The sequence below is a fragment of the Bos javanicus genome, chromosome 1, assembly GCF_032452875.1.
Source record: "Bos javanicus breed banteng chromosome 1, ARS-OSU_banteng_1.0, whole genome shotgun sequence".
Taxonomy (NCBI): domain Eukaryota; kingdom Metazoa; phylum Chordata; class Mammalia; order Artiodactyla; family Bovidae; genus Bos; species Bos javanicus.
The window spans coordinates 69,019,519-69,046,412 of record NC_083868.1 but is presented as its reverse complement, the minus strand read 5'-3'; the positions used below and the strand labels follow the sequence as shown (position 1 = coordinate 69,046,412).

Sequence of the window (26,894 nt, the reverse complement as noted above, 5' to 3'; positions counted from 1 at the left end):
GTTCAAAAGCATCAATTCTTCGGTGCTCAGCTTTCTTCACAGTCCAACTCTCACATCCATACATGACTACTGGAAAAACCATAGCCTTGACTAGACGGACCTTTGTTGGCAAAGTAATGTCTCTGCTTTTGAATATGCTATCTAGGTTGGTCATAACTTTCCTTCCAAGGAGTAGGCATCTTTTAATTTCATGGCTGCAGTCACCATCTGCAGTGATTTTGGAGCCCCCAAAAATAAAGTCTGACACTGTTTCCACTGTTTCCTCATCTATCTGTCATGAAGTGATGGGACCAGATGCCATGATCTTCATTTTCTGAATGTTGAGCTTTAAGCCAACTTTTTCACTCTCCTCTTTCACTTTCATCAAGAAGCTTTTGAGTTCCTCTTCACTTTCTGCCATAAGGGTGGTGTCATCTGCATATCTGAGGTGATTGATATTTCTCCCAGCAATCTTGATTCCAGCTTGTGCTTCTTCTAGTCCAGTGTTTCTCATGGTGTACTCTGCATATAAGTTAAATAAGCAGGGTGACAATATACAGCCTTGATGAACTCCTTTTCCTATTTGGAACCAGTCTGTTGTTTCATGTCCAGTTCTAACTGTTGTTTCCTGACCTGCATACAGATTTCTCAAGAGGCAGATCAGGTGTTCTGGTATGGCCATCTCTTTCAGAATTTTCCACAGTTGATTGTGATCCACACAGTCAAAGGCTTTGGCATAGTCAATAAAGCAGAAACAGATGTTTTTCTGGAACTCTCTTGCTTTTTCCATGATCCAGTGGATGTTGGCAATTTGATCTCTGGTTCCTCTGCCTTTTCTAAAACCAGCTTGAACATCAGGAAGTTCACGGTTCACATAGTGCTGAAGCCTGGCTGGGAGAATTTTGAGCATTACTTTACTAGCCTGTGAGATGAGTGCAATTGTGCGGTAGTTTGAGCATTCTTTGTCATTGCCTTTCTTTGGGATTGAAATGAAAACTGACCTTTTCTAGTCCTGCGGCCACTGCTGAGTTTTCCAAATTTGCTGGCATATTGAGTGCAGCACTTTCACAGCATCATCTTTCAGGATTTGGAATAGCTCAACTGGAATTCCATCAACTCCACTAGCTTTGTTCGTAGTGATGCTTTCTAAGGCCCAGTTGACTTCACATTCCAGGATGTCTGGCTCTAGGTCAGTGGTCACACCATCATGATTATCTGGGTCATGAAGATCTTTTTTGTACAGTTCTGCTGTGTATTCTTGCCATCTCTTCTTAATATCTTCTGCTTCTGTTAGGTCCCTACCATTTCTGTCCTTTATCGAGCCCATCTTTGCATGAAATGTTCCCTTGGTATCTCTAATTTTCTTGAAGAGATCTCTAGTCTTTCCCATTCTGCTGTTTTCCTCTATTTCTTTGCATTGATCACTGAAGAAGGCTTTCTTATCTGTTCTTGCTATTCTTTGGAACTCTGCATTCAGATGCTTCTATCTTTCCTTTTCTCCCTTGCTTTTCGCTTCTCTTCTTTTCACAGCTATTTGTAAGGCCTCCCCAGACAGCCAAGTGTAGTTATTTGAATGGAATAAGTACTGGAAATGATGAGGAGTAGAACTGAATTAGTAAATTAATGGATTGATAGCTCTTCCTCATAGTGAAAACAGGTGGCCTTCCATGGTGCTCCACTTCTAAATGCTCTCAGTGAGCATTTTCATGAGTGGTGGAGGGAAAGACATGTCTGATGTTTGCTTAGAAACAAGAAATCTTCCCCTGGTTAGCAGAAAAGATAAGCTCATGACTCTACCAGGAGAAAAGCCAGTGGAGAGAAAAAATTGATGGAAGGAGCCAGAAGATGCAGACTGTGACTGCTGTTCTTCCCATAACCTGCGGTGTCTCTGAGTACATCACCTGTGCTTGTCAGACTTCACGTGTAACATGGGCTGAGGAGAGCATAAAATAAAAGTTAACTTACAGTCCTAACATTCTGTAAGTTTTCCATGTCAAAAACATGGATAAACATCCATCTTAAGAATATTATTTCATCTTGCTAGTTCTCATTATGGTAAATCATGGTGTGGCCTTTGTAACAAGGGGTTAGAAGAGAGACAATAAAGAGAGACAAAAATAATCTTCAGACTTTTGACAAGTTATTCTTGTCCTTAAGAGAGTAAAGGCCTTACGTGTGACATAAGAGGTTGAGTTCATAAAACTAAGAAGCCCTGGAGGTAACAAATAAAGGGAGGTGTTCTTTTTGGACAGGTAAGAACTTCTCTGAGCTTCAGTTTCCTAATCTACAAAATGGAAAGAAAAAGATTTGACCTGCTCACTTCAAAGGTTATGAAAAATGAATTATTTACTTATTATCAATGCTTTAAATAAAGAGATAGCATTATTAATAAGCCATTGCAAATTATTATTCAGTGTTTCTGTCATTTAGCTGCTTGTGTCTGGTTTAGTTCAATTTACTTATTTATTTATTTTTTACAAATAAGCTTTCTGTTGTAAAACACAAATTTTCAAGACTATTTAAGCTGAGGCACATTTTCCTACAGATATGAATGTATCTATTTCAAATCAGTATGAAATCAGAAAGTTCAGGATATTGGTCACTATAACTTAAAGTTACTTCACACTTTCTGGCTGCTGTTTTTCCTAGAGCAAAACCATTTTCCAACTATGCTGAAGTCCTTGGGTATGAGACAATGGAATCTCTGAAAAATTGCTATATAGAGAGGCAATATAGCATAGCAGTTAAGAACTTCTAAATCAACAATACATTAATTTAAAAAATTAAATAATAAAGGAAAGAAGAAAGAAAGAAAGAAAGGGAGGGAGGGAGAGAGAGAAAGAAAAAAAAAAAAACAAGAGATAAGAAAGAACGAACCCCCCGTTCTACCACATATTAACTCTATAACCTTGGGTAAGTAATGTAATAGTAATAGTTGTTATCCCTACAGAGTTGTAAAGATTATTAATAAAGTGATATATCTGTGTGTGTTATGTCTTTATGTATACACACACAAATAAATGAGATACATGTGTGTATGTATATATACCAGAGAAGGCAATGGCACCCCACTCCAGTACTCTTGCCTGGAAAATCCCATGGATGGAGGAGCCTGGTGGGCAGCAGTCCATGGGGTCGCTAAGAGTCGGACACGACTGAGTGACTTCACTTTCACTTTTCACTTTCATGCATTGGAGAGGGAGATGGCAACCCATTCTAGTGTTCTTGCCTGGAGAATCCCAGGGATGGGGGAGCCTGTTGGGCTGCCGTCTCTGGGGTCGCACAGAGTCGGACATGATTGAAGTGACTTAATACATACACTCTACATTTATATAAATTTTATATATAAATATATACATATGATATAATATGCATATCACTTAGAAACAGTGCTTGGCATATAGTAAGTGCTAGATATTATTATATTTAAAAGATATTTTTATGCAAGTCACCTCCAGTTCCCACTAGAAGACAGAGGAAAAGTTTGAAGTACTCCATTTTTAAATTGGTAAAAGATCGATACTGGATTTGATCTTTCAATATGCTAACATGAGTTGGGCCCCTCTTTTCTGTTTTTTGCAACTTTTTCGTGGGATATCTAAAGAAAACCTAGAGATTGAAAAGTCCAGAAATTTCCTTTTTTTTTTTTTAATTTTATTTTTAAACTTTACATAATTGTATTAGTTTTGCCAAATATCAAAATGAACTTTTTAAAAAAGCAAGAAAAGACAAGACTATGTGAAGAGAGAGAGATTAAAATTGTGGACAGGAAACAGGTCACTTAAGAAAAACAAATTTAGTGTGTCCAGGTAGAAAAGGCACTGGATGGAAGACTTCTCAGGATGAGGCTGGTATTCCTATTACAAGAATGAGAGAGCTCAGAAGCTTATAGATATCTTAAGGAATTTATTTTATTCAAGATAATTTTGTTCTCAGTACCATCCTTAAGCTATTTTAATGGCTTCATAGCTTGGAGTTTCTTTTTTTTTCTCCTCTTCAGTAAAAAACTTGAACATTTCTGGTGTAGGTCTAGGGAAGAAAGTCAGCATTATTCTGTTCTGAGGAAATCCACCATGACTCATGACACTCCCTCCACCTGATAACCATGTAGCTAAATTATAGGGACCAGTCAAAGATCAAACTTGTCAAACACGAGATGTCAGCGTAACAACAAAAAGACTAGAGAAAGATTAGGTATGTCTGAGGAAACACACCAACCTTGGGAGTCAATATCATTTTAATAAAAATGTGTCCTACTCCTGTATATTCTCTGATTAATGAGTTGAAGTTGATTTTTCACATTATCAGGTCATATATTCTACTTTATTATAAAGAAAATCTTGTCTACTACTGTTGCTGCTAAGTCGCTTCAGTCGTGTCTGACTCTGTGCGACCTCAGAGATGGCAGCCCACCAGGCTCCCCCGTCCCTGGGATTCTCCAGGCAAGAACACTGGAGTGGGTTGCCATTTCCTTCTCCAAAATCTTGTCTAAGGTAGTTTAAAACCTACCACTAAGGAAAATCAACTAAGAAATCAATGATGTACAACATAGATGCCACTCAGCCCAGTGGTCAGCAGCCTGGTGAGGAAAGGAAAGGGCCAGTCTACCTTCAAAGGATAAAATGTCAAGTAAAATTGCTATGGAATTTGACTCAGAGATAGGGAAGCACCAAAGACAAAGGGTTAGTGATAACATTTCTTCATTTTTCCTTCTGTAAAAACAAAACCAAAACAAAACCCAGAGGGAAAGAAGTTCTTGAATGGAATTGGTATATACTGGGGATAATTCTCGATCTTGCCCTTGTCCTAGCTCTATGATCATGGGAAAACTACTTCCAGTACTTCATACTTAAAGTACATGTGCATAAGTGTGTGTGTGCAGGTGGGTTCTCCAGAAGCTGACCTAAAGAAGAGAGTTGTAATCAAAATGCCTCTCTAAATTGAAAAAAACTGCAGTCACATCTTTGACACCAAGACACCCAAAGTCCAGAGAGTTTAGCACCACTTTGAAGATAATTGCACTACCAAGTTAAGATACTATTTAGTATCTGGAAGGCTTGAGTGGAGAACCACAGGAAAGCATGCACAGTCGCCCCCTGGTGTCAGCAAGCTTAAATTGCAGGCTCATAATTCTGAATAAGCACCTCTGAGGGATAAACATTAACATCAGCGTGACTAACCTATGACTAAGGGCCCATATTCCGTTCCTTAGGCTGTAAGTTTTCTACTATCTGAATTTCCTGTAGGTCTCTTTCTGTCTATGTGTCCATCTGACTTATTCTTGAAGAGCATGCCTAGACTGAAACGAGTCCAAATCAGAGAGTCACTTCTATTATTAATTTATTCATTATCAGGGAGCCAACGAGACTGAGTCAGAATGATCTTGTAGTTCAAGTTATCACAAGCCATTGCCAGAATGAGGTGAAATCATGGAGTGAGTGAGGCAGCTCAGGAGCAGCCACCACATGTTTCTTCCTGCTGTTCTCCATTTCCATTTCTCTCCCCTATGATAATCTTCCTAACCCTCTGGTTATCTACAGTCTAAAACATTAATTAGCACTGTGACTCTGCCACCAACCCACCTGCTCCCGAGAAAAAAATCTCCTGTTTCAGCCATTTCCAGATCCTCTGTTCTTGATCAAACACACCTGTGCAAAGACCATTATTTCAGGGTTCTGCTCTCTGCTTGGCAAAAATTATTTGGGCCCTGCTTCCCAGGTGGGAGCCTGGTGGGCTACCATTCATGGGTTTGCAAAGAGTCAGACGCAACTGAACATGCATGATACATACACTTAGGTCTCTTTATGTGTTCTCTCAGAGAACACATGTAATTATGGCCCCAAATACCTATATCCAAAAGAATGAACTGATTTGAGACTCTCTGAACTTTTGTAGAGGGGGAGTTAAGGCAGCCTTTCAATGAGCTACATAAAGTTTGCTCTAAGACTGAAACCAGTGAGTTCAGGAAGGGCCAGTGCATGGACCCCATTCTGCTTACATAGAGGGGCAGCCTGAGAAAAGGGCAACTGAAAAGGGCAGGAAGGGAGAGACAGGAAGGAAGAAACTAGCAGGTCTGTAGAAATGATGAGGCTTATGGATTTGGACAGTTCTGGTAGCCATTGTGCTGATACAACTGATTGACTCCTGGAGATGCAAAAGGAACACCAATTCCATGGGATGAATCACCCTCCCTCATTTTGAAGGCATCATTTTCCTTTGGCATTGACTACCAGTTTTTATCTCTTAAATAAATACCATACCAGCCTAACAACTGACATGGAAGAAGAAGTTGTTCTGTTCTTAAGGCCAATAATCCCTTTTGAAAACTGATTTAGTTTTTGTTCTATAGTGGGCAGACAAAGGGATATGTGTGTATGTGTGTATCTACGGCATTTGTGGTATATGTACCTATTTGAGCAGGAAATAGCATGAAAGAATGATTTCACAGGGTTATAAACAATTGGAAATGGCATTTAATTAAACATTTAACAAAGAGCTGAGGTTGATTATCTTGGACACATTCCTTAGTTAATTTGACTCTCATATTATGACTACAAAAATATCTAAAAACAGTTATTTTGAAAACCCAGCAATTGCAGCATTTCCATGGAAACACAGCAAAGAGAGAGAATTCTGCCTGGACAATCTCTGTGGAGCAGATGACACTTGCCACAAACGCCTTTTTTTTAAATGCCTTTTTTTTTTTCCCCTGGACAAAGAAAATGAGGACTTGAGTAAATACTTCTCCCTACATTCTCCTTGAGGTTTCCAGACCAGCAAACAGCCAGCTAGCCTCTTGTCCCCAGGCAAAAGGAAGATATTTGAAAGTTCAGCACAATTTCTATTAATCGCTGAGGTTCTGGATGCATAAGAAAGTTCCAAGCACATGTTTGTCACCTATCTTTATTATGTAGCTCTTCTCTCAAAGTAGAGATGGAAAGTTTTGTTTTTATAAAATAGTATTTATTGGGATTGTTCCTTTCAATTGAAAATATTAAAGAAAACTTATAAAACAAATAAAATATTCAAAGGAAAATTAAATCATTCATAACATTCTTAACTTCTTTGGATACTTCCTTCTATTCTTTATTCTAAGTGCGTAATCAAAATTGCGGTCGTGATAGATATACAGCTTTTTATATATTATACCACAAGCTCTTTCTCATACCATTAATGATCTTTGACACTGTGATTTATAACTGTATAATATTTCACTCTATAGATTCATTATGATTTAATGAATCACTTAACATGGAATATTTAGATGGTTTCTAATTATTCAAGGTTATTACTAACACTGCAATTAAATAATTAGAAGCCTTTAACCCTCCGGACGCCTTTAGTCACGAAGAATTCACAAAGCCAGCAAACAGAATCAAGCAGACTCTTGAATCTGCGGAAGAAACGAGCCTGGGGGACATCTTCTTCATATCTTCCTTCTGTTTCCCCTCTGATCCTAATTAAAGTACATCTTTGATACAGCTGAGTAGAAAATTATTCTTCCATTCACTCTATTTACTATAAGAGAGAAAACATCCATAGCAACTCAAAATTCCCTAACAGACTTGTGGACTAGTAAACTTGGCTACTAACCTTGCCATGAGTAAAAATCAGAACTTTGCCTACAGAGTAAAGAGGATGGAGTCAAGAGTTAATTGACCAGGATCAGCCAGGATCCACACTTAGCAAGGTCTGAGAGGCGGTGTGTCTTGAAAGGCATTAAACAGAATAGGGAAAGAGCAAACCACAGGTGTTCCTTCATTAGCCCATTCAAGGATCCTCACTTCTGACTACCCAACAATCCATTTCTGCCTGCTATACAGGCTGTAGAGGAAAGCTCCCACAGGCAACTCAGATTTCCCCACCTGCCTTTCTTTGTTTACACTGTCCGTAGAGTTCAAATCAAAGAACTGGAGTAGATGAATGATGCAATTGAATGGGCTTTCCCTCACCTTTTTATTTTTTCCATTTTCTTTTTTGTAGGAGAAGTGACTAGCTTCTCATTGTCAAGTAAGCCTGTTTAATATTTATTCAGCGTCACTAAGTATCAGACACAGCAGCAGAAATATTAGAATCTATGTTTACACATCTAAACCCACATGTATACTTACATATGAGTACCCCCAATTTAACGAGGGAGAGTCAATAATCTCAGTGAGATCCCAGCATTGTTGATGAGGTACAGACACAGTGCTCCTATCCTGTCTGGGTGGGAAGCTGGAAGCCCCAGGGAAGAATTTCAAGGAAAAATGATGCCTCTGAGTTGAGTTCTTTACAACCTACTTTACAACCTACTTTAGAGATGATCTAAGGATAAATTTTGGAGGGAGTTTTCCACTAGGAAAAAGTGGGTATTAGAATTGTACGACTCAAATTTGTAATGGTCACCATCATAATTATCACAAAATAATAGAGACTAAGTAATTACCCCAAAGACACACAGCCGTGCCCAGTGAAGATCTGGATCTGGAAATCTGGCATCCAAGATCTTGCTGCATCTAACATGTGTGTGTATAACACATATGCATAAGTGTGTACTCACATACACAGGTCGTATTCTCTACTCTGTATAAAAGGGGCCTCAGACAGACTAGTTTGGGGGTAGGAAGGTAACTGAGAGGAAACAGGCAGATAAAAAGTCCTAAAGGATGCCCCACCATGAGGAGCCCCACTATGATAGCCACTCAAAATGATACTTTTCTTTCCCTCCTGGAAAAAAGTTAGAATGTATATGATCTGAGAGTTGTAGATCTCTTGAACAGAAAAGGCCTCACAATCACACACCCCTTTGCATCCAGGCAGGACTGCTCCTAATTTCTCTCCTATTTTGGGGTCCCAAAGATAGAGACTATGCTACTTGCCGACAGCCTCAAATAAATTCCTGGGTTTAGAAAACTCTTCCAAGTCTGTTTCCTGGCTGTTGTACGAAAGGCCAATGAGAAACTGCAGGGGCTTTAGAGTCAGAAAGATCTGGGTTCAATCCTTACATTTACCACATCCTCACTACAAGACCTTGGGCAAATTATTAATTTCTCTGATATATAAAATTAGAATTAAAAATGACAATTCTCAGTGCTATTGACTAGACAGAGGAATAGTTAGGCACATAGTAGGGGAAATCCATTTTCGTTCCCTCTCCCTTTCTCCACCTGTCCCAGTAACATCCCACTCACCTTGGTACTATTTCATACGAATGTGGTTGCATAAACTGAGCCATGGTGGGAAAACAAGTCTCAGATTCAAACAGGACCAAACTTAGCAAGGTTTGAGAGCTATCTTGGAAAACAGTGGTTAATAACTGCATCCCTGACTATTCTTTCACTTTTTTCATCTAAGAGCTACCCTGCCTCTGTCTTGGAGTTTGGAAAGGTAAAAAGATGAGTAAGGAGAAGGAAGAAGAGCAGAGGAGACGCAAGAGGGAGACAGGAGGACAGAATGCATGGTAGCAGGTAAGAACACGAGCACAGAATTTAGGAAGACAGGTCAAGACCCTGCTGCACTGAGCAGCTCTGTAACTTCAGACAGGTTCTTTTCTGGGCCTTAGCGTCTTCATTTGAAAATGTGTTGAGTAAAGTCTGTATCATAATATTCTCACGAGGATTACATGAGATGATGTATGTGTCTAGCAAGTAGTCAATATTCAATTAGAAAAAGATACTACCTAATATACACTGAGTGCTTGCAACAGACCAAATCTTAGGCTAGATAAATCACATATATCACACCAGGCTTAATTACTATTATTAATTATGATTATCGACATCAAATAAAGAAGAAGAGGAGAAAAAAAAATCTTGAAATCACATTAGAACCATAAAGGGCCTTAGGGACATTGAGTCTAACTGCGCAACTTTATAAATGAGGCAACCTAAGGCCATTGGAAAAGACTCTGATGCTGGGAGGGATGGGGGGCAGGAGGAAAAGGGGATGACAGAGGATGAGATGGCTGGATGGCATTACCGACTTGATGGACGTGAGTTTGAGTGAACTCTGGGAGATGGTGATGGACAGGGAGGCCTGGTGTGCTGCGATTCATGGGATTGCAAAGAGTCGGACACAACTGAGCGACTGAACTGAACTGAACTGAAGGCCAGAGACACCGTGATTAGCACAAACACACAGGGTTTTATAGCAGCAGGCTCTGGACTAGAATCCCACCATCCTTGCTCCATGTCCAGAAGGCTAAAGATGCAGCTAGAGAGCTTTCCTGGGAGCTTCAGTTACCTTTTCAGGAGCAGCACTTCCCTGGAAACTAACCTGGTCCACATCTCCTTTGGCAGCCTACAGCCCCACAGTCCTCACAAGGAACGTGGCTCTTGTTCATTCATGCTCTTTTCTCTCACCCACAGCCTCATAATTAAAAGAGAATACACATGCCTTTGGTTTCTGAGACCTTATTAAGAATCGAGTAAGCCACAGCAAGCAGACAACCAGGCAGGAAAACTTGGATTAAAGCTAATCCCCCCCACACCCCCCTTGCTTTACAGACTCTCATCAGAGGGTGGTTGTAGGTCCCATGGAGAAGAAGCAGAGCTAGCTTCACAGGGCTCCCCAGCCCTTCATCTGCCTGGGGAATCTCAGTTAGAAAACATCTTTTCATGTTTAATTCTGATAGACACTGCAATGATCTGTATTCATTCCCACAGAGAGTCACAAAAGCCTGTGAAGGAGAAACAACCAGGCTTCTTAAGGCATTTCAAATATCAAAAATCAACTTAATTAAGTAAGGTTAATATTTCTTCCTGAGCAGCAATCCAACTTTAATTGATACTTCATAAAGAAATTAATTCCTGGGGGAGTACAAGCATGTATACACCTAATGAGTTCATCTGTCAAGGGTGTTATTACAGAAGATGTTAAATGTGCCTCCTCACCGGCCACTTAGACTGCCCGGTGTTAATCGGAGCCAAAAAGCAACCATAGGTCTGCAACTCTACTGCTCTCTGTGGGCTCTTTGATCCTGCCAACAATGTAACATGATCCATCCTCCTCTACCCTGTCTCCACTCTGTGAATGATTCAGGGGCCAGATTTAAGCCCAGCCTCCTGCATGGACGGCATCCCAGTTTCCCTCCCTTCACTGGCTTTTGCTCCACAATGAGAAAGGTTAGGACACTCTCACTTTATTAGCACACTGTGGCAGACTTCATTAGATGATTTAATCCTCTGTTTAAAAAAAATAAAATAAAAACTTTGAACAGATTTGCAAACTCTCTATATTCCCTGCTGGTAGGAAAGATGATTTAAGTTCTGCAGGACTCTGATTTCTGATGGGAAACATCAACCAAGAGAAACTGGGTGTTGCATGGGAAAGAAATCTCTGATCCTCTATTATTGCCTCTTAAGGTGACTATTTCTATACTAGGAATTCCCAAATTTCTCCAGTTGCAGACTGAATGCTCTAACAGACCCCCCCAAACCATCTGCCTCCCCAGCCCTCTCCTCACTAGAAATAACGAGGAAATTTTGCCCCATATTGGTTGAGACCTCAGTGTAAATTATCAGGAGCAAGTTGTTAATATCATCAACCTCAGGAGGCTAGTAACTTCCAGACCACCCAGGACACCAGGCAGACCTCGGGGAGCTAGGACATCGACCTGACTGTTGCCAGAAAAAAGCAGCCCAGCCCAATGCCCCTCCTTGCTAACTGCCCATACCTCTTTGGTGTGAGTATGGAAGGAGACAGACATGTCCAGCAGAAGCTTCCGCTGCTCCACCCTGCGCACGAAGTCTTGGATGCGCACCTCCAGGTGTCTAGCTGCCTTGTAGATCTCCTCCGGGTCACATTCCCCTGTCTGAGCCAGCTGCTCTGCCGCTTCTAGGAGCTTGTCCGCATTGGTGTATGTATTCTGCCAGCAACGACAGTGAGGAAAAGTCAACTTGCAGTCACGAATGGAGCGTCACGTCTTCCCCCAGCCCACCAGGGCTGCCCAGAGCTGGAGCGCAGTGCGTGGGCACTGAGCCCAGAGCTCCCTAATCTGGCACGGAAGAACTGAGTGCCCAGCTCACCCACCACCTCCCAGCAAGCCAGCAGCCTGCCTGGCAGCTCAGCACAAGCGGGTACTAGCTCAGTGCCTCCTCTGTGCCTGGGATTTCTCCCAGGTGGGGTGTCCTGGAAAGAAGTGAGCAGACATGCTAGAATCTCCATTCCTCAGCCTCGCCCGGACCCCCTACCCTTAAGGAGATCCACCACTGCCCTCACCTCTCAGGCTGTAACTGCCAGAGTTGGAAATACCTCATCCACAAAGATCAGCTGTGTTTCTATATGAGAACACCAGAGAAATAATAACTGGGAAACTTGCATGACTTTTCCCCCAAGTCCCTTATAACTACTGGTGTTTATCTTTTGGAACAGAGCTATCTCTTTGGAGGGGAAAGGGTCAGAACTCAGGGAACTGACAGAAGGAAGCAGCCACAGCCAGAGTGAGGAGATACAGGCAATTCCCTGTGTGCCCAGTAAAGGCTTAAAGCTTGCAGGAAGGTTGGGGAGGTGTCTGGTGATTTTGTTTATCTTACGCTACTGCATGCACGCACACATGAACACACTCATTCTCACACACACACTCTCCTCCAAACCCCTGTCTATGTTCTCCAGAGCATTTTGAAAGGCAACCAACTTGTAATTATTGCTCATCAGGATGGAGTCACTGCCTCTGCAATACATGTATGTCAGTTAGTACATATATGCCATGGATACAATTTTTCCTGGGTAGGCTTCCTGTAAAAGAGAGTTCCAGACAGACCCTTAATTAGAGCTGGCGGCTCAGATGCACATTATATTTCTCAACACCCTTATAATGACACAAGGCCCAACAAAGTGATGAACAAGTGAACTGGTGATGATATGAAACTGGCGGCAGAAACAGTCAGGATCAAGTGCAAAGTGAGTGGAGAAGTGGAACGAATTTTGTAGCAATGATTGTGCATGGTGCTTTACTTTGCCTATATCTGAGTGGTCTCCGGTCCCCGGAGAGTTCACTCACCTGAAGACCTGGGTGTTAAAGGTTGAATTGTGTCCCCTCTAAATTTGCATGTTGAAGCCCTCAGCCCCAGGACCTCAGAATGGGGCCCTTATTTGGAGACAGAGTAATGGCAGAGGTAATTAAGATCAAATCATAGTGAAGTAGGATTCCTAATTCAATATGACTGCTGTCTTTACAAAAATAACACCATGTAAAGACAGGTACCTCCCTTGTGGTCTGTGCTTTAAGATAGGTCCCATGTGTCACTCACTGTGGGTTCTTCATGCCAGACACCATGGCTGGTAGACAATAGGCACTTACTAAATGTCTACTGAACGAACAAGACTCAGAGCTTGAATGAGCATGTCATGTCTGGGTAAGTTGAGCTAACCTCACTAAAATTGGAGAGTAGAAGGAAATCATATTTATAAGGCAGGGAAGGGCCAGATAATAGATTTTACAGTGAGAGGGAGAGGAGAGCCAGTGGGAGGGCAACAGGGTCAGCACTAGAAGCAGGGCTCCCTTCTTTACCTGTTTCCCAGCCCTCCTCCCCATCATGACTGGAAAGAGCCTCTAAAATTCAGACCCAGTCATAGCTCTCTTCCACGTAAAACTGTCCAGTGGCTTTCCACTGCCTCTGGGGTAAAACCCCTCAGGGTGCCATGCAAGGCCCCTCTTCATCTGATACTTGTTTTTTCCCTTCAGCCTCAACTCCCCTAAAACAGCCTGTGAAATAAATTGCTTATACTTCTGGAAACTCATAGCACTGGGTCTTCCCCTGTGCTTCTGCCTAGGTTGTCCTTCCCCTACTTTTTTTCCCATGACCAACTCTTACTCACCCTGTAAGACCCAGCCCAGGTGTCACTTCCTCCAGGAAGTCCACCCTGAGATCCACTTCCCTCCCAAGGTTGGCCTATATGAGCCCCTCTGAGCTCTCAGAGTGATCTGTGCCAAACCTCTTCTTGGTTCCTGCCATATTCTAATGCCAGTGTTTGCCTTTCTCATCCACTTAGGGGCAGGTAGTCTTTCACTTCTTTCCCTTGGTGCCTGGTACCAAGTAAGTGCTCTATAAAAATTTAATGAATGAATTAATAAATTAAAGAATACATCAATCCCCACCAATCCTAATGTTCAATCCTTGGCCCCATCAACTACTTGGTACAAGATCTTATATGCTAGAATTTATGTTCAATGTTTAATCTCATTTGGTTTATCCTATTTCCTGGCAGAATCCTGAAATAAGAATGTGCTTATAGAATATAAATTAAACTGTTAATGGAGCAATTCACTGATACCTGTCATTGCCCCAGTTGGGCAATCCTTGTCCCACTGGGGCAAGGATCACAACTGGGAGGGCAACGGGGTCAGCACTAAAAGCTGGGCTCCCTTCTTTACCTGTTTCCCAGCCCTCCTCCCCATCATGACTAGAAAGAGCCTCTAAAATTCAGACCCAGTCACAGCTCTCTTCCACGTAAAACTGTCCAGTGGCTTTCCACTGCCTCTGGGGTAAACCTTCTCACCTTCTGACCAAGCCAACAATAGTTTCTACCCCAGGGCCAGAATCCAACTCACTATGAGTATAGTTCCTAGGCATTCTTTGGCTCCTCAGTCTCCTATCCTCTGCCTTGGGTTTGATCCCTTGATGACATTTCCTAATTGGCATTGCAAAAATAGGTTACGAGTAGGGGGACATCAATTCCTCAGCCCCTGGGGCTTTTAGGCAGGGCCTGTGGTAACTGGAGCCCTGGGTCAGAGATTTAGGCCATATGGATGGCTGCATTTCCTGTTCTTCCCTCCCTCCATGCCTGTGTCTACCAGGTAAAAGGTTCTAGATAATTCAGCCCTTACGTTGATGGGCATAAATCTCATCTTCCCCTCATTGTGCTTTGCAGATCCTGCTTTTTGTTTTACAAACTGAAGGTTTGTGGCAACCCTGTGTTAAGCAAGTCTATCAGCATTGTTTTTCCAACAACATCAGCTCACTTCATGTCTCTATGTCACATTTTGGTAATGCTTGCAATATTTTAAATTCTTTCATTATCATTATCTTTGTTGATTTTTGATCATTGATCTTTGATGTTACTACTAGGACTTACTGAAGGCTCAAATGATGGCTAGCATTTTCTAGCAATAAAGCATTTTTCAATATCATGGAGGGCATTTATTCATTTACACTGAAGGTCTCTTTACATCTGATCATTTCTACAGCTGTGCATACACAAATAACTCAAACATGAATCCTCCAGAAATTTAGGTTCATATTTGACTTCAAAAACACATCTCTAAAAGTCCCAAACTGAATCCTCCAGGAATTTAGGTTCATATTTGACTCTATAAACACATCTCTGACAGTACCATCAACTCCCCAAGTCAACATATCCTTCTGGAATCCTGCGCCCCTACTGGATCACATTTACTTTTCTCGATCACACTGAGCTAATAACAGAAACCAGGGGTGTGTTTTCCCTTCGTAATGTACCTATATCCTAGATTTCAGTTTCCAAGTGTCCTGAAGAAAGCTTCTGATAGAAGCAACAACTAGGTAGGGTGTTACAGCATTATGTATCGGAACTCAGATGATCACACATGTCACCATCACAGTGAGGACAGGGGCTGGGCCTAACCCAAATCTTCCTGGGACATCCTAAGTCTGTAAGAATCTCCCAAAGTTCAGCCTGTAGCTGGGCAAGTCTCTCCTGATGAAGAATACCCAGAGTGCTGTAACTCTCCCGAGGGACAGGATAAAGCTCTAGACTTAAACCAGGAAGCCTATCAGTATGACGCAGGAGACTCTCTAGGATGGCCATGGAGATGAGATTTCCACACACGCTGATGACCCTGAGCTGGGAGCAGTGGCTCAGGGCAGGCAGAATGGCTGTGAGATGGGAGTCCATGATCCCATACAGGTTTAAGTCCAGTTCTTCCAGAGAGCCTACAACTTTCTCCAGCAGAACTTGGAGGAGCTCAGGACTAAAGCTGGTCAGGACAACACCACTCAGATTCAGGCCCTTTAGCTGATAGATGTTCAGTCACTGGAACAGATTGGTCAAGTCAGATTCTCTAGACAGGCAGTTGGTTACTGAGAGGTTGTCCAAGGCGGGTCTTCAGGCATCTGAGCATCTGGCTCAGATGGCCTTCCAAGAAAGATGGAGATTCCATTAGGAGATACTAGAGGTACTGCAGCCTGAGGATCTGAGAAGTAAATTGCAGAAGATGCTGATTGTCCTGCTCCTCAACAGCAGACACATGAGTGGGGCAGAGAAGGAGTTTCTGAACATTGCTCATCTTGCCCAGCTGATCCTCAGCTGGCCAGAGTGGACAGCTTCTGAGTGAAACTCAAATCCACCTCCTGTACACAGTCCAGCTTCACTAAACTGAGAACTCTCTTAATATTTTCCGTAGACACTGAAATAACCTTCATCTTCTTACAGCATAGGTGTATAGAGCCTTTTCTCTGTCCCACCCACATGAAGAAGTAGCGAGGAATTTACCCAGGCCTTTTTCTTGAGACAAAGTTCTATGACTACCTCCCAGGGAGCCAAGGGATGCTTTGTCCTTGACATGTCCTCAGCCACTGGTGCCATCAGTGAGCTTGAGGGTACACAGTCCATGTCTCCAGACCACGTCCTCCAGAAGTCCCAGCCGGTATTCCTCAAGTCCAGCACCTGAAATTTGTACTTCCTGGGGTGAACCTTCTGGGCCAGCAGGATATCAAGGCCATCCAGCACTGCTTGTAAGGTTCCCTTGTAAGGCTGCTGCATCAGGCCCCCCAGAGGCAGGTGGGCAAAGGGCCAGGCTTGCACCATGGCCTTCAGGGTCTCACTATGTCTGCCAGAGAAGGTGACCATGAATAATGGTGGGTAGAGCTCAGTAGGCAGATACTCCAAAGAGGTGATGGCTGAGGCTTCGTCTCTCATCAGGCTTACTGCTGCTAAGTTCACAAATCTGGGTGGGTTGTGAACACTCATCCTGACTCTTCTCTGAATGGAATCCAGCTCTGATCTGTTTGGTGGGTTGCTCGGACCTCAGACTTGGTGGAGAACACAGGCAGTGACTCCAGAGTGAGAAGCTTCTGCCTCTCTTCTTTGATGATTGATGCTTTTATAGAACTTTTCTAACCACATCTGCCCTCCTTCCAACCACTAACTTCCAATCAGAAGGCACTTCCTGATAAGATTCCACAGCGCCCCTCAGGTTAACCCTGACTGGGTTACTGTCAATCTCCATATGAATTGATTGAGTCAGACCTTCATTAATAAAAGAGAAAGAACAGGGGGAGAGGTGGTGGCATCAAGGATTTATTCATTGATTTACCTCAAAAAATTGGATTGAGTTTTGCTAATATGGACAGTTGTATCCCTGGATGTGAGAAAGGGAAAGGATTATGGGTTTCTGACATTACACAAAAAGCTAAGTCAAAAACAATGTCTTCAACATATCATTGTTGGGAGATCTTTGGCAAAATCAAAGTTGTTAAATGTCCCAGAATTAAAATAGCTTCATAAAGGCAGTGGTATCATTTTCAAAGGAAACAAAATAAACTCCTATTTCTTTCAAGTTGTCACTTAGGTGTTATATGAGGAAGATAGCAAATTATGAGTGTATTCAGAGAGTTAAGGGATGTGCAATTGGAGATGTGGTTGGACCTCCAGATTCAAGTTCTGACTTATTTAAAGAACATCTAGTCAAAATCCTAATGAGAATTAAGGGTGGGTGATGTGCAGTGTGGTGGTGGCCATTCCTAAAGGGACCCTGTGAATGACTCAAACAGCATCATATATGTTGTTTTTTTGTTTGCTTTTCTCTTGGGAAAGAGGGACATTAAAGACTTTTCTTTGGGTGATATTTAGAAATTAAACACAAGAGGCTAAGAGGAGACAGTGTCATCTTTGAGGGTGTTTCCTCCTAGAATGTTGCGATCAGGACAGCAAATTGACATGAAAAGACTAAATCTGAGAATGTGAGCAAAGGGAGACATGACCAGCTCTGCACAGGAGGACATTTTCATGTCTGGGAGTCAATGATGGTGGTCATTTTGGGCTCTTTGGGAACTTGGAGCAGGGGGTGAAACAAATGTGGATCAGTCCAACCTAACCTTGTTCTCAACATGGCCACTGCTACCAGTAAACACTGTCTTTCAGGTTCTTCACACAGGGGATGAGCCGAGATGGCAACTGACCGCAGGCGTATTCTAGGGACATCACCAGATGGTTAACACCAAAATCAGATTGGTTATATTCTTTGCAGCTAAAGATGGAGAAGCTCTATACAGTCAGCAAAAACAAGAACAGGAGCTGACTGTAGCTCAGATCATGAACCCCTTGTTGCAAAATTAAGACTTAAATTGAAGAAAGTAGGGAAAACCATTAGGCAATTTGGGTATGACCTAAATCAAATACCTTACGTTTATACAGTGGAAGTGACAAACAGATTCAAGGGATTAGATCTGGTAGACACAGAGCCTGAAGAACTATGGATGGAGGTTCATGACATTGTACAGGAGGCAGTGATCAAGACCATCCCCAAGAAAAAGAAATGCAAAAAGGCAAAATGCTTGTTTGAGGAGGCTTTATAAAATTGCTGAGAAAAGAAGAGAAGTGAAAGGCAAAGGAGAAAAAAAGAAAGATATACTCATTTAAATGCAGAGTTCCAAAGAACAGTAAGGAGAGATAAGAAAGTCTTTTTAAGTGAACAATGCAAAGAAATAGAGGAAAACAACAGAATAGGAAAGACTAGAGATCTCTTCAAGAAAATTAGAACTACCAAGGGAACATTTCATGTAAAGATGGGCACAATAAAGAACAGAAATGGTATGGACCTAACAGAAGCACAAGATATTAAAAGGTGGCAAGAATACAAAGAAGAACTATACAAAAAAGATCTTAATGACCCAGATAACCACAATGCTGTAGTCACTCACCTACAACCAGACATCCTGGAGTGTGAAGTTAAGTGGGCCTTAGGAAGCATCACTACAAACAAAGCTAATGGAGGTGATGGAATTCCAGCTGAGCTTTTTTCAAATCCTAAAAGATGATGCTGTTAAAGTGCTGCACTCAATATGCCAGCAAATTTGGAAAACTCAACAGTGGCCACAGGACTGGGAAAGGTCAGTTTTAATTCCAATCCCAAAGAAGGGCAATGCCAAAGAATGTCCAAACTACCACACAACTGCACTCATTTCACATGCTAGCAAGGTCATGCTCAAAGTTCTCCAAGCTAGGCTTCAACAGCACATGAACTGAGAACTTCCAGATGTTCAAGCTGGATTCAGAAAAGGCAGAGGAACCAGAGATCAAATTGCAAACATCTGCTGGATCATCGAAAAAGCAAGAGAATTCCAGAAAAACATCTGCTTCATTGACTATGCTAAAGCCTTTGTGTGGATCACAACAAACTGTGGAACATTCTTCAAGAGATGGGAATACCAGACCATCTTATCTGCCTCCTGAGAAACCTGTATGCAGGTTAAGAAGCAACAGTTAGAACTGAACATGGAACAACATACTGTTTCAAAATTGGGAAAGGAGTGCATCAAAGCTGTATATTGTCACCTTGTTTATTTAACTTACATACAGAGTACATCATGTGAAATGCCAGGCTGGATGAAGTACAAGCTGGAATCAAGATTGTCAGGAGAAATATCAATAACTTAGATATGCAGATGACACCACCCTAATGGCAGATAGTGAAGAGGAACTGAAGAGCCTCTTGATGAAGGTGAAAGAGGAGAGTGAAAAAGCTAGCTTAAAACTCAACATTCAAAAACTAAGATCATGGCATCCGGTCCCATCACTTCATGGCAAATAGATGGGGAAAAAATGGAAACAGTAACAGATTTTATTTTCTCGGGCTCCAAAATCACTGCAGATGGTGACTACAACCATGAAATTAAAAGGCACTTGCTCCTTGGAAGAAAAGTCTAGATTTGTCTGACAAATCTAGATAGGATATTAAAAAGCAGACACATTACTTTGCCAACAAAGGTCCAAACAGTCAAAGCTATGGTTTGTCCAGTAGTCATGGATGCGAGAGTGGACCATAAAGAAGGGTGAGCGCTGAAGAATTGATGCTTCTGAACTGTGGTGTTGGAGAAGACTCCTGAGAGTCCCTTGGACTGCAAGATCAAACCAGTCAATCCTAAAAGAAATCAACCCTGAATACTTACTGGAAGGACCGATGCTGAAGCTGAAGCTCCAGTACTTTGTTCACCTGATGCCAAGAGCCGACTCACTGAAAAAGGTCCTGATGCAGGCAAAGATTGAAGGCAGGAGGAGAAGTGGGTGGTAGAGGATGAGATGGTTAGATAGCATCACCAACTCAATGGATATGAATTTGAGCAAACTCCGGGAGATAGTGAAGGACAAGGAAGCCTGGCGTACTGCAGTCCATGGGGTTGCAAAGAGTAGGACAGGACTGAGTGACTGAACAACAATATTCTAGGGACTCTGGGATCTGAACCATAATCCCTCACATTTGGTTATTCTCACAATATTTTAAATTCTTTCATTATCATTATCTTTGTTGATTTCTGACCAGTGATCTTTGATGTTACTACTATAACTTGCTGAAAGCTCAGATGATGGTTAGTATTTTTTTAGCATTAAAGCATTTTTTAAAAAGTCATATACATTGTTTTTTTAGACATAATGCTATGGCACACTTAACAGACAAAACTTTTATATGCACTGGGAAACCAAGATTCATGTGGCTCACTTTGTTTTGGTATTTGGTTTATTGCAGTGGTCTGAAAGTGAACCCACAACAGCTCTGAGGTATGCCTTCCTTCCATTCCCCCTGCTGCAGCCTTGGCTCATGACTTTATGCCTTTCCTCAGGGAGGAAACAGAGCATTGCAGGATAACTTGTCTCTAAAAACATTGGCATCCCAGCAATCTAGCTGTGGTTTCAGCCTCCTTAGGCTGAAGCAGAAGGATGAGAAGTAGGCTTTTTAAAGACCGAGTGTGGAAGAGGCGGTGAGTGAAAACACTTGTGGAGTTAAGAGGTGACCTCCTTGATAACATGAAGTTAGCACTCTGGGCCCTGTGCTCTGGGGATGAGGACGGATGAGGATGGATAAGGCCAAAGTTCCTCTTATAATTCAAAAGAGGTAGTGTGGACCGGAGGATGTAACAACCAGAGGGCCAGTATAGAACTCTCCCCTCCTGACGATTATTTTTCCAGGCTTGGAAATGGACATTTGCCTTATCTCCTAGTGTAGCTAGTCCTAAGTTTAAGGATAAGTAGTGATCCAAAAGTTCCTTTGTAAGACTCTTATTTAGCACCGGGAGTGTATATTCCATGTAAATGGGAGTTAGATTCCCAGGACAAAATAGAGAAAATCAGTTGAGCACATAGCATTTTTTTTTGTTTTGGCTATGCTGCATGGCATGTGGGATTTTAGTTACTTAATAAGGGATTAAATCTGAGCCCCCTGCAGTGGAAGAGCAGAGTCTTTACCACTGGGAAGACTCCATAGCATATTTAAAATATAGTACTAGCTTCTCAGGTGGCTCAGTGGTAAAGACTCCACCTGTCCATACAGAAGATACAGGAGACCCAGATTTGATCCCTGGGTTGGGAAGACCTGCTGGAGGAGGAAATGGCAACCCATTCCAGTATTCTTGCCTGAAAAAAAATCCCATGGACAGAGGAACTTGGGGGTTACAGTCCATGGGATCTCAAAGAGGCAGACATGACTGCGTATGCAAGCTCACTGATACAGCACATCAGTACAGTCAAAATGTATAACTAGGGTGATACAGGAAAATGCTTTTCAGTTTTCATTCCAGGGCATCAGGCACATATTTCTCCATCATCTGTTGGCTCTTGGAGAGGACGAAGGGATGGACTCTGATGATAGCAAAGTGGTCTTTGGTGGGAAGCAATAGGATGGAAAGGAGGAAACCACTTGGTGCCAGTGATGGGTTAACCCACCAGATTACATCTGCTGGAAGGACATCTGCCTACATATCCTGAATAAAGGAATAAACAGTAGTTGTCTCCATGAGGACAATTTGTGTGTCCAAACAAGGAGTAACTAATGACTACTCCTAATCAGATGCTCCTTCAATTGGAGACTGTCTATACAAATCTGCTACAAGTCTACTAATTGGGACTGATACCAAAAATAACTATTGCACTTGCCAATACTTCCCAACACAAACAGTGTGGGAGCTGAGAGTATCTCTGGGAACCTAAACACTGGCTTTATCACATTTACATATACAATCATCACCCTGTCCCATTCTCATACACATCTCTACTTGCTGGAAAGCATTTTCCTCTGCATGTCTAAAATGTTTCAACACCTCTTCCTATTAACAATAAGTGGTGTATTTTCAGAACTCCACATTTTTAAAGTAAAGTTTTATTTCCTATAGTCTAACTTTTATGTGTTTAAGAACACCTAGACTGAGTAATTCTGAGAAAAGAATAGCAGTTGTTCTTTGCCAGGGTGTTCTCCTTTACTGATTTTCTCTTTCCTTCTTATCCTCAGTAACCCTCTTCATTTACAGGCTATGCTTTAACCTTGATGTATTTTCTTTCAGTTGCAGGCCAGAAGCTGAGTATCTAGGTATTCTCAGGCGAAACAGCAGAAGAGATAACAAGAATTAACTATTAGCATATTACCTATTTAATATAATGATAAAAAGCAATGCTGTGTTTCTGGACCAAAAGCCAGGGTCAATCCTAGAGGCTGCCAATACTGGTTACAAAACATGATCTGTCAGAAAACATCAGGACCAGCTTGTAAGAAAGGACCAACCAGATTTCAGAAAATTTGGCCACCCCAAGGGACTGAGACACAAAGCAAGGAAGGACTTTCTCCTTGACTCTTCCCACCTACGCCTCCAGGGCAGAGAGAGCAGTGGATGGCAGAGACTGGGCCAGGTCTGATGCTCAGACTGAACAAAAGAAGACGGTATATACAGGAAGGGACCTAGAGGCCAGAGACTGGCCTAGAGCTGCAGGCTGGGACTAAAAGAAGAGTGAGGAGAGAGAGCCCTAGGGAGCTGAGCAATTAGAAGATCAAAACCAGGAGAGTGCCATGCAGACACAAAGCTCTGAAGACTGCTCCTGCTGCTGCTGCTACTAAGTCGCTTCAGTCGTGTCTGACTCTGTGTGACCCCATAGACGGCAGCCCACCAGGCTCCCCCGTACCTGGGATTCTCCAGGCAAGAATACTGGAGTGGGTTGCCATTTCCTCCTCCAATGTAGGAAAGTGAAAAGTCTAAGTGAAGTCACTCAGTCGTGTCCGACTCAGAGGGAAGTATTTAATCCTTTTCCCACTAAGCAAGTCCCAGATGCAGCCAGCTGGCAACTATATTGCTGCTGGGAAGCAACCCACCACCCCAGCATTATGGGAATTTGATAACACAGTCTCCACCCTGGCTACCCTTCCCCTCCTTCCTCCTCGTCACTCAGCTCAAATGGGCAAAATAATGGAGGGGAACACGTAACCACAAAAGAAGAATGAGGACAAAAATGTTTTAGAAGTGAAGAAGGCAGACCTAAGTGTTCAGATATGAATTTGTGGATTGCCCAGTAGCCTGGCCCTATAGAAGTTCATTCTCACGTGGAATTCTTGAAGCCAAAAAAATAGCGGTTGGTGAGACAGGATCTCCATGGAACAGAGATAAGTAGGGCCACCTGCTGCAGGGTTTGGCAGTTCAAGAGATTGGGGAGGCAGGGAGCTGTACCCAAAATGCTGTTCTCTCTCAAAAGAGTAACTTTGCACTGTTGCTGTTTTTCCTGTTTTCCATATTCTATGTTTGGCTGTCAGTGGGAGGCAGTGGGCGGGAAGAGGGAGAAGGCAGGCCTTTGGAGAAAGACAGTTGGTTTGAAAATACTGCTGAAAGCCTTGGGGCTTGTGGATTTACTTTCTCTTCTGTTCTATCCTGAAAAGGGCAGACAAAAAAAGATGTGCCTGACCCAGGGAAATGGGGGTCAGGTGAAAGGGGGAATGAGCAGAGGGGCTGGTCCACACTTCTGCTTCTGCCCCAGTGAGCACAGTGCTTCTCGAGCCCTTTCACCCCCATGTGGTCACATATAGCCCTAAGTGTCCACATTCCGATCTGAAGGGAGCCCACTGCCTATGACCCTCTTTATGAATGGTGTTCCTGCTCATTTTCAACTTCGTGGACCCTGGACCCCTATCTGCCCTGTTCTTATCATAGCTAACCTCCCTGGGTTTCATCCATAGACTCTACGAAACAGGGTCTCTTAACAGCAGCACTGATATCATTTTGGGCTGGATAATTCTATGTTAGGGGGCTGTTATGGATTGAGTTCTGTTCTTCCAAAAAGGTATGTTGCAACCTTAATGGCCAGTACCTGAGAATGTGACTTTTTTTTAAAAGAAATAGTGTCAATGAAGGTAGAATTAGTTGAGGTCAGACTGGAGTTGGGTGGGCTGTAATCCACTATGACTTGTGGCCTTATAAAAAGATGAGTTCAGGAACATACAGATACAGAGAGGGCACTGTGTGACACGAAGGCCAAGGCTGGAGTGATACAAAGGAATACCAAAAACTGTCAGCAAACACCAGAAGTCCAGAGAGAGGCTCGGAACAGATTCTCCCTTACAGAAGGAACTAACCTACCAATACCTTGATTTTAGTCTTTGAGCCTCCGGAACTGTGAGACAATACACTTCTGTTGTTTTAAGCCACCCAGTCTGTGGTCCTTTGTTACAGTAGCCCTAGGAAATTAACACAGGGCTGTTCTCTGTACTGCAGGGTGTTTAGCTGCATCCCTGCCCTCGACCCACAGGATGCCAAAAGCAATGCCTTCCCCAGATGCCAACCCAGAATGTCCTCGGACATTGACAGACATGCCCTGGGTGGAGGTGGGGGATGGGCAAAAATGTCTTCCAGTGGAGAAGTTCTTTTAGATCATAAGACCATCAAGGAAGCTCCAGTGAGGGAGCCCATACAACCTCCTTAGCTTATACTGCTTTTCTGACAGTCCCTCAGATGGCAGAAGCCTTAAGAAATCTAATCCTGTGGTTCGCATAGGACAGGACTGGGCAGTAGATCAAGGAGCCTGGGGGAGAAAAGCAGTGTTCAGGTCCTACCCCAGATTACTCAAATCAGAATGGGAGCTAAGGAGGAGGTGGGGGAGGGGAGTATCCAGCAGCATATGTTTTTAAAAACTTAAACTTATATGTAGAGTACATCATTCTAAACACTAAGTTGGATGAATCACAAGCTGGAATTAAGATTGCCAGGAGAAATATCAATAATCTCATGCAGATGATACCATCCTAATGGCAGAAAGTAAAGAGGAACTGAAGAGCCTCTTGATGAAGGTGAAAGAGGAGAGTGAAAAAGCTAGCTTAAAACTCAACATTCAAAAAATGAAGATCATTGCATCTGGTACCATCACTTCATGGCAAATAGATGGGAAAAAATGGGAAAGTAATAGACTTTTTCTTGGACTCCAAAATCCGCAGACAGTGACTGCAGCCATGAAATTAAAAAATGCTTGCTCCTTGGAAGAAAAGCTATGACAAACCTAGACAGCATATTAAAAAGCAGACACATCATTTTGCGAACAAAGGTCTGTATAGTCAAAGCTATGATCTTTCCAGTAGTCATGTACAGATGTGAGAGTTGGACCATAAAGAAGGCTAAGCGCTGAAGAATTGATGCTTCTGAACTGTGGTGCTGGAAAAGACTCGTGAGAGTCCCTTGGACTGCAAGGAGATCAAACCAGTCAGTCCTGAAGGAGATCAACCCTAAATATTCATTGGAAGGACTGATGCCAAAGCTGAAGCTCCAATACTTTGGCCACCTGATGGAAAGAGCCGACTCATTGGAAAAGACCCTGATGCTGAGAAAGATTGAGGGCATGAGGAGAAGGGGACAAGAGAGGATGAGATGGTTGGATGGCATCACTGACTCAATGGACATGAGTTTGAGCAAACTCTAGGAGATAGTAAAGGACAGGGAAGCCTGGTGTGCTGCAGTCCATGGGGTCCCAAAGACTCAGACATGACTGAGCAACTCAACAACAACAAAAGTGTTAGTCACTCAGTCATGTCTGACTCTTTTCGACCCCATGGACTGTAGTCCACCAGGCTCTGTCTGTGGAATTCTATATGCAAGAATACTGGAGTGGGTAGCCATTACCTTCTCCAGGGGATCTTCCCAACCCAGGGATCAAACCTGGGTCTCCCACATTGAAGCAGATTCTTTACCATTTGAGCCACCAGGGAAGCCTGTAAAAGCTTCCTAGGTGACTATAATTGCAGTCTCTCCTGCTGCTGCTGCTGCTGCTAAGTCGCTTCAGTCGTGTCTGACTCTGTGCGACCCCATAGATGGCAGCCCACCAGGCTCCCCCGTCCCTGGGATTCTCCAGGCAAGAACACTGGAGTGGGTTGCCATTTCCTTCTCCAATGCATGAAAGTGAAAAGTGAAAGTGAAGTCGCTCAGTCGTGTCCGACTCTTAGCGACCCCATGGACTGCAGCCTACCAGGCTCTTCCGTCCAGGGATTTTCCAGGCAAGAGTACTGGAGTGGGGTGCCATTGCCTTCTCCGACTGCAGTCTCTATCTAAGGTTAAAAGCACTCTCTAGGCGTAGGGCTCACAGCCTGGGCTGAAATTCTAAGGTGACAGGAATCTCATCTTTTGCCCCCAAAGAGCTACAGGTTTTGAATGAATGGTAATATTATTAATGACCAGAAAAACCTGGAGAATTTAGGACTATAATGAATTTAACAGTTTACCTAGTAGCTTAAATACAGTAACTATGGTTTATAACAGTAAAAAATAAACATAACCAGAATGTTCAATACTGGGGGGAGGTTACTACACTGTGGGCTTTCCTGGTGGCTCTGCCTACAATGCAGGAGACCCAGGTTCAATCCCTGGGTTGGGAAGATCCCCTGGAGAAGGAAATGGCCACCCACTCCAGTATTCTTGCCTGGAGAATCCCAGGGACAGAGGAGT

The 26,894-nt window shown here is 42.8% G+C and overlaps 1 protein-coding gene across 20 annotated transcripts in view; it reads right to left on the bottom strand.

Moving 5' to 3' along the window:
- KALRN (kalirin RhoGEF kinase) overlaps positions 1–26,894 on the bottom strand; it is a 689,867-nt gene that overhangs the window by 318,257 nt on the left and 344,716 nt on the right. For all 20 annotated transcript variants that reach the window (XM_061408919.1, XM_061409480.1, XM_061409007.1 and 17 more), the window contains exon 11: positions 11,636–11,827. In XM_061408919.1, coding sequence (XP_061264903.1) covers positions 11,636–11,827 — 192 coding nt within the window. The remainder of the gene's footprint in view (positions 1–11,635; positions 11,828–26,894) is intronic.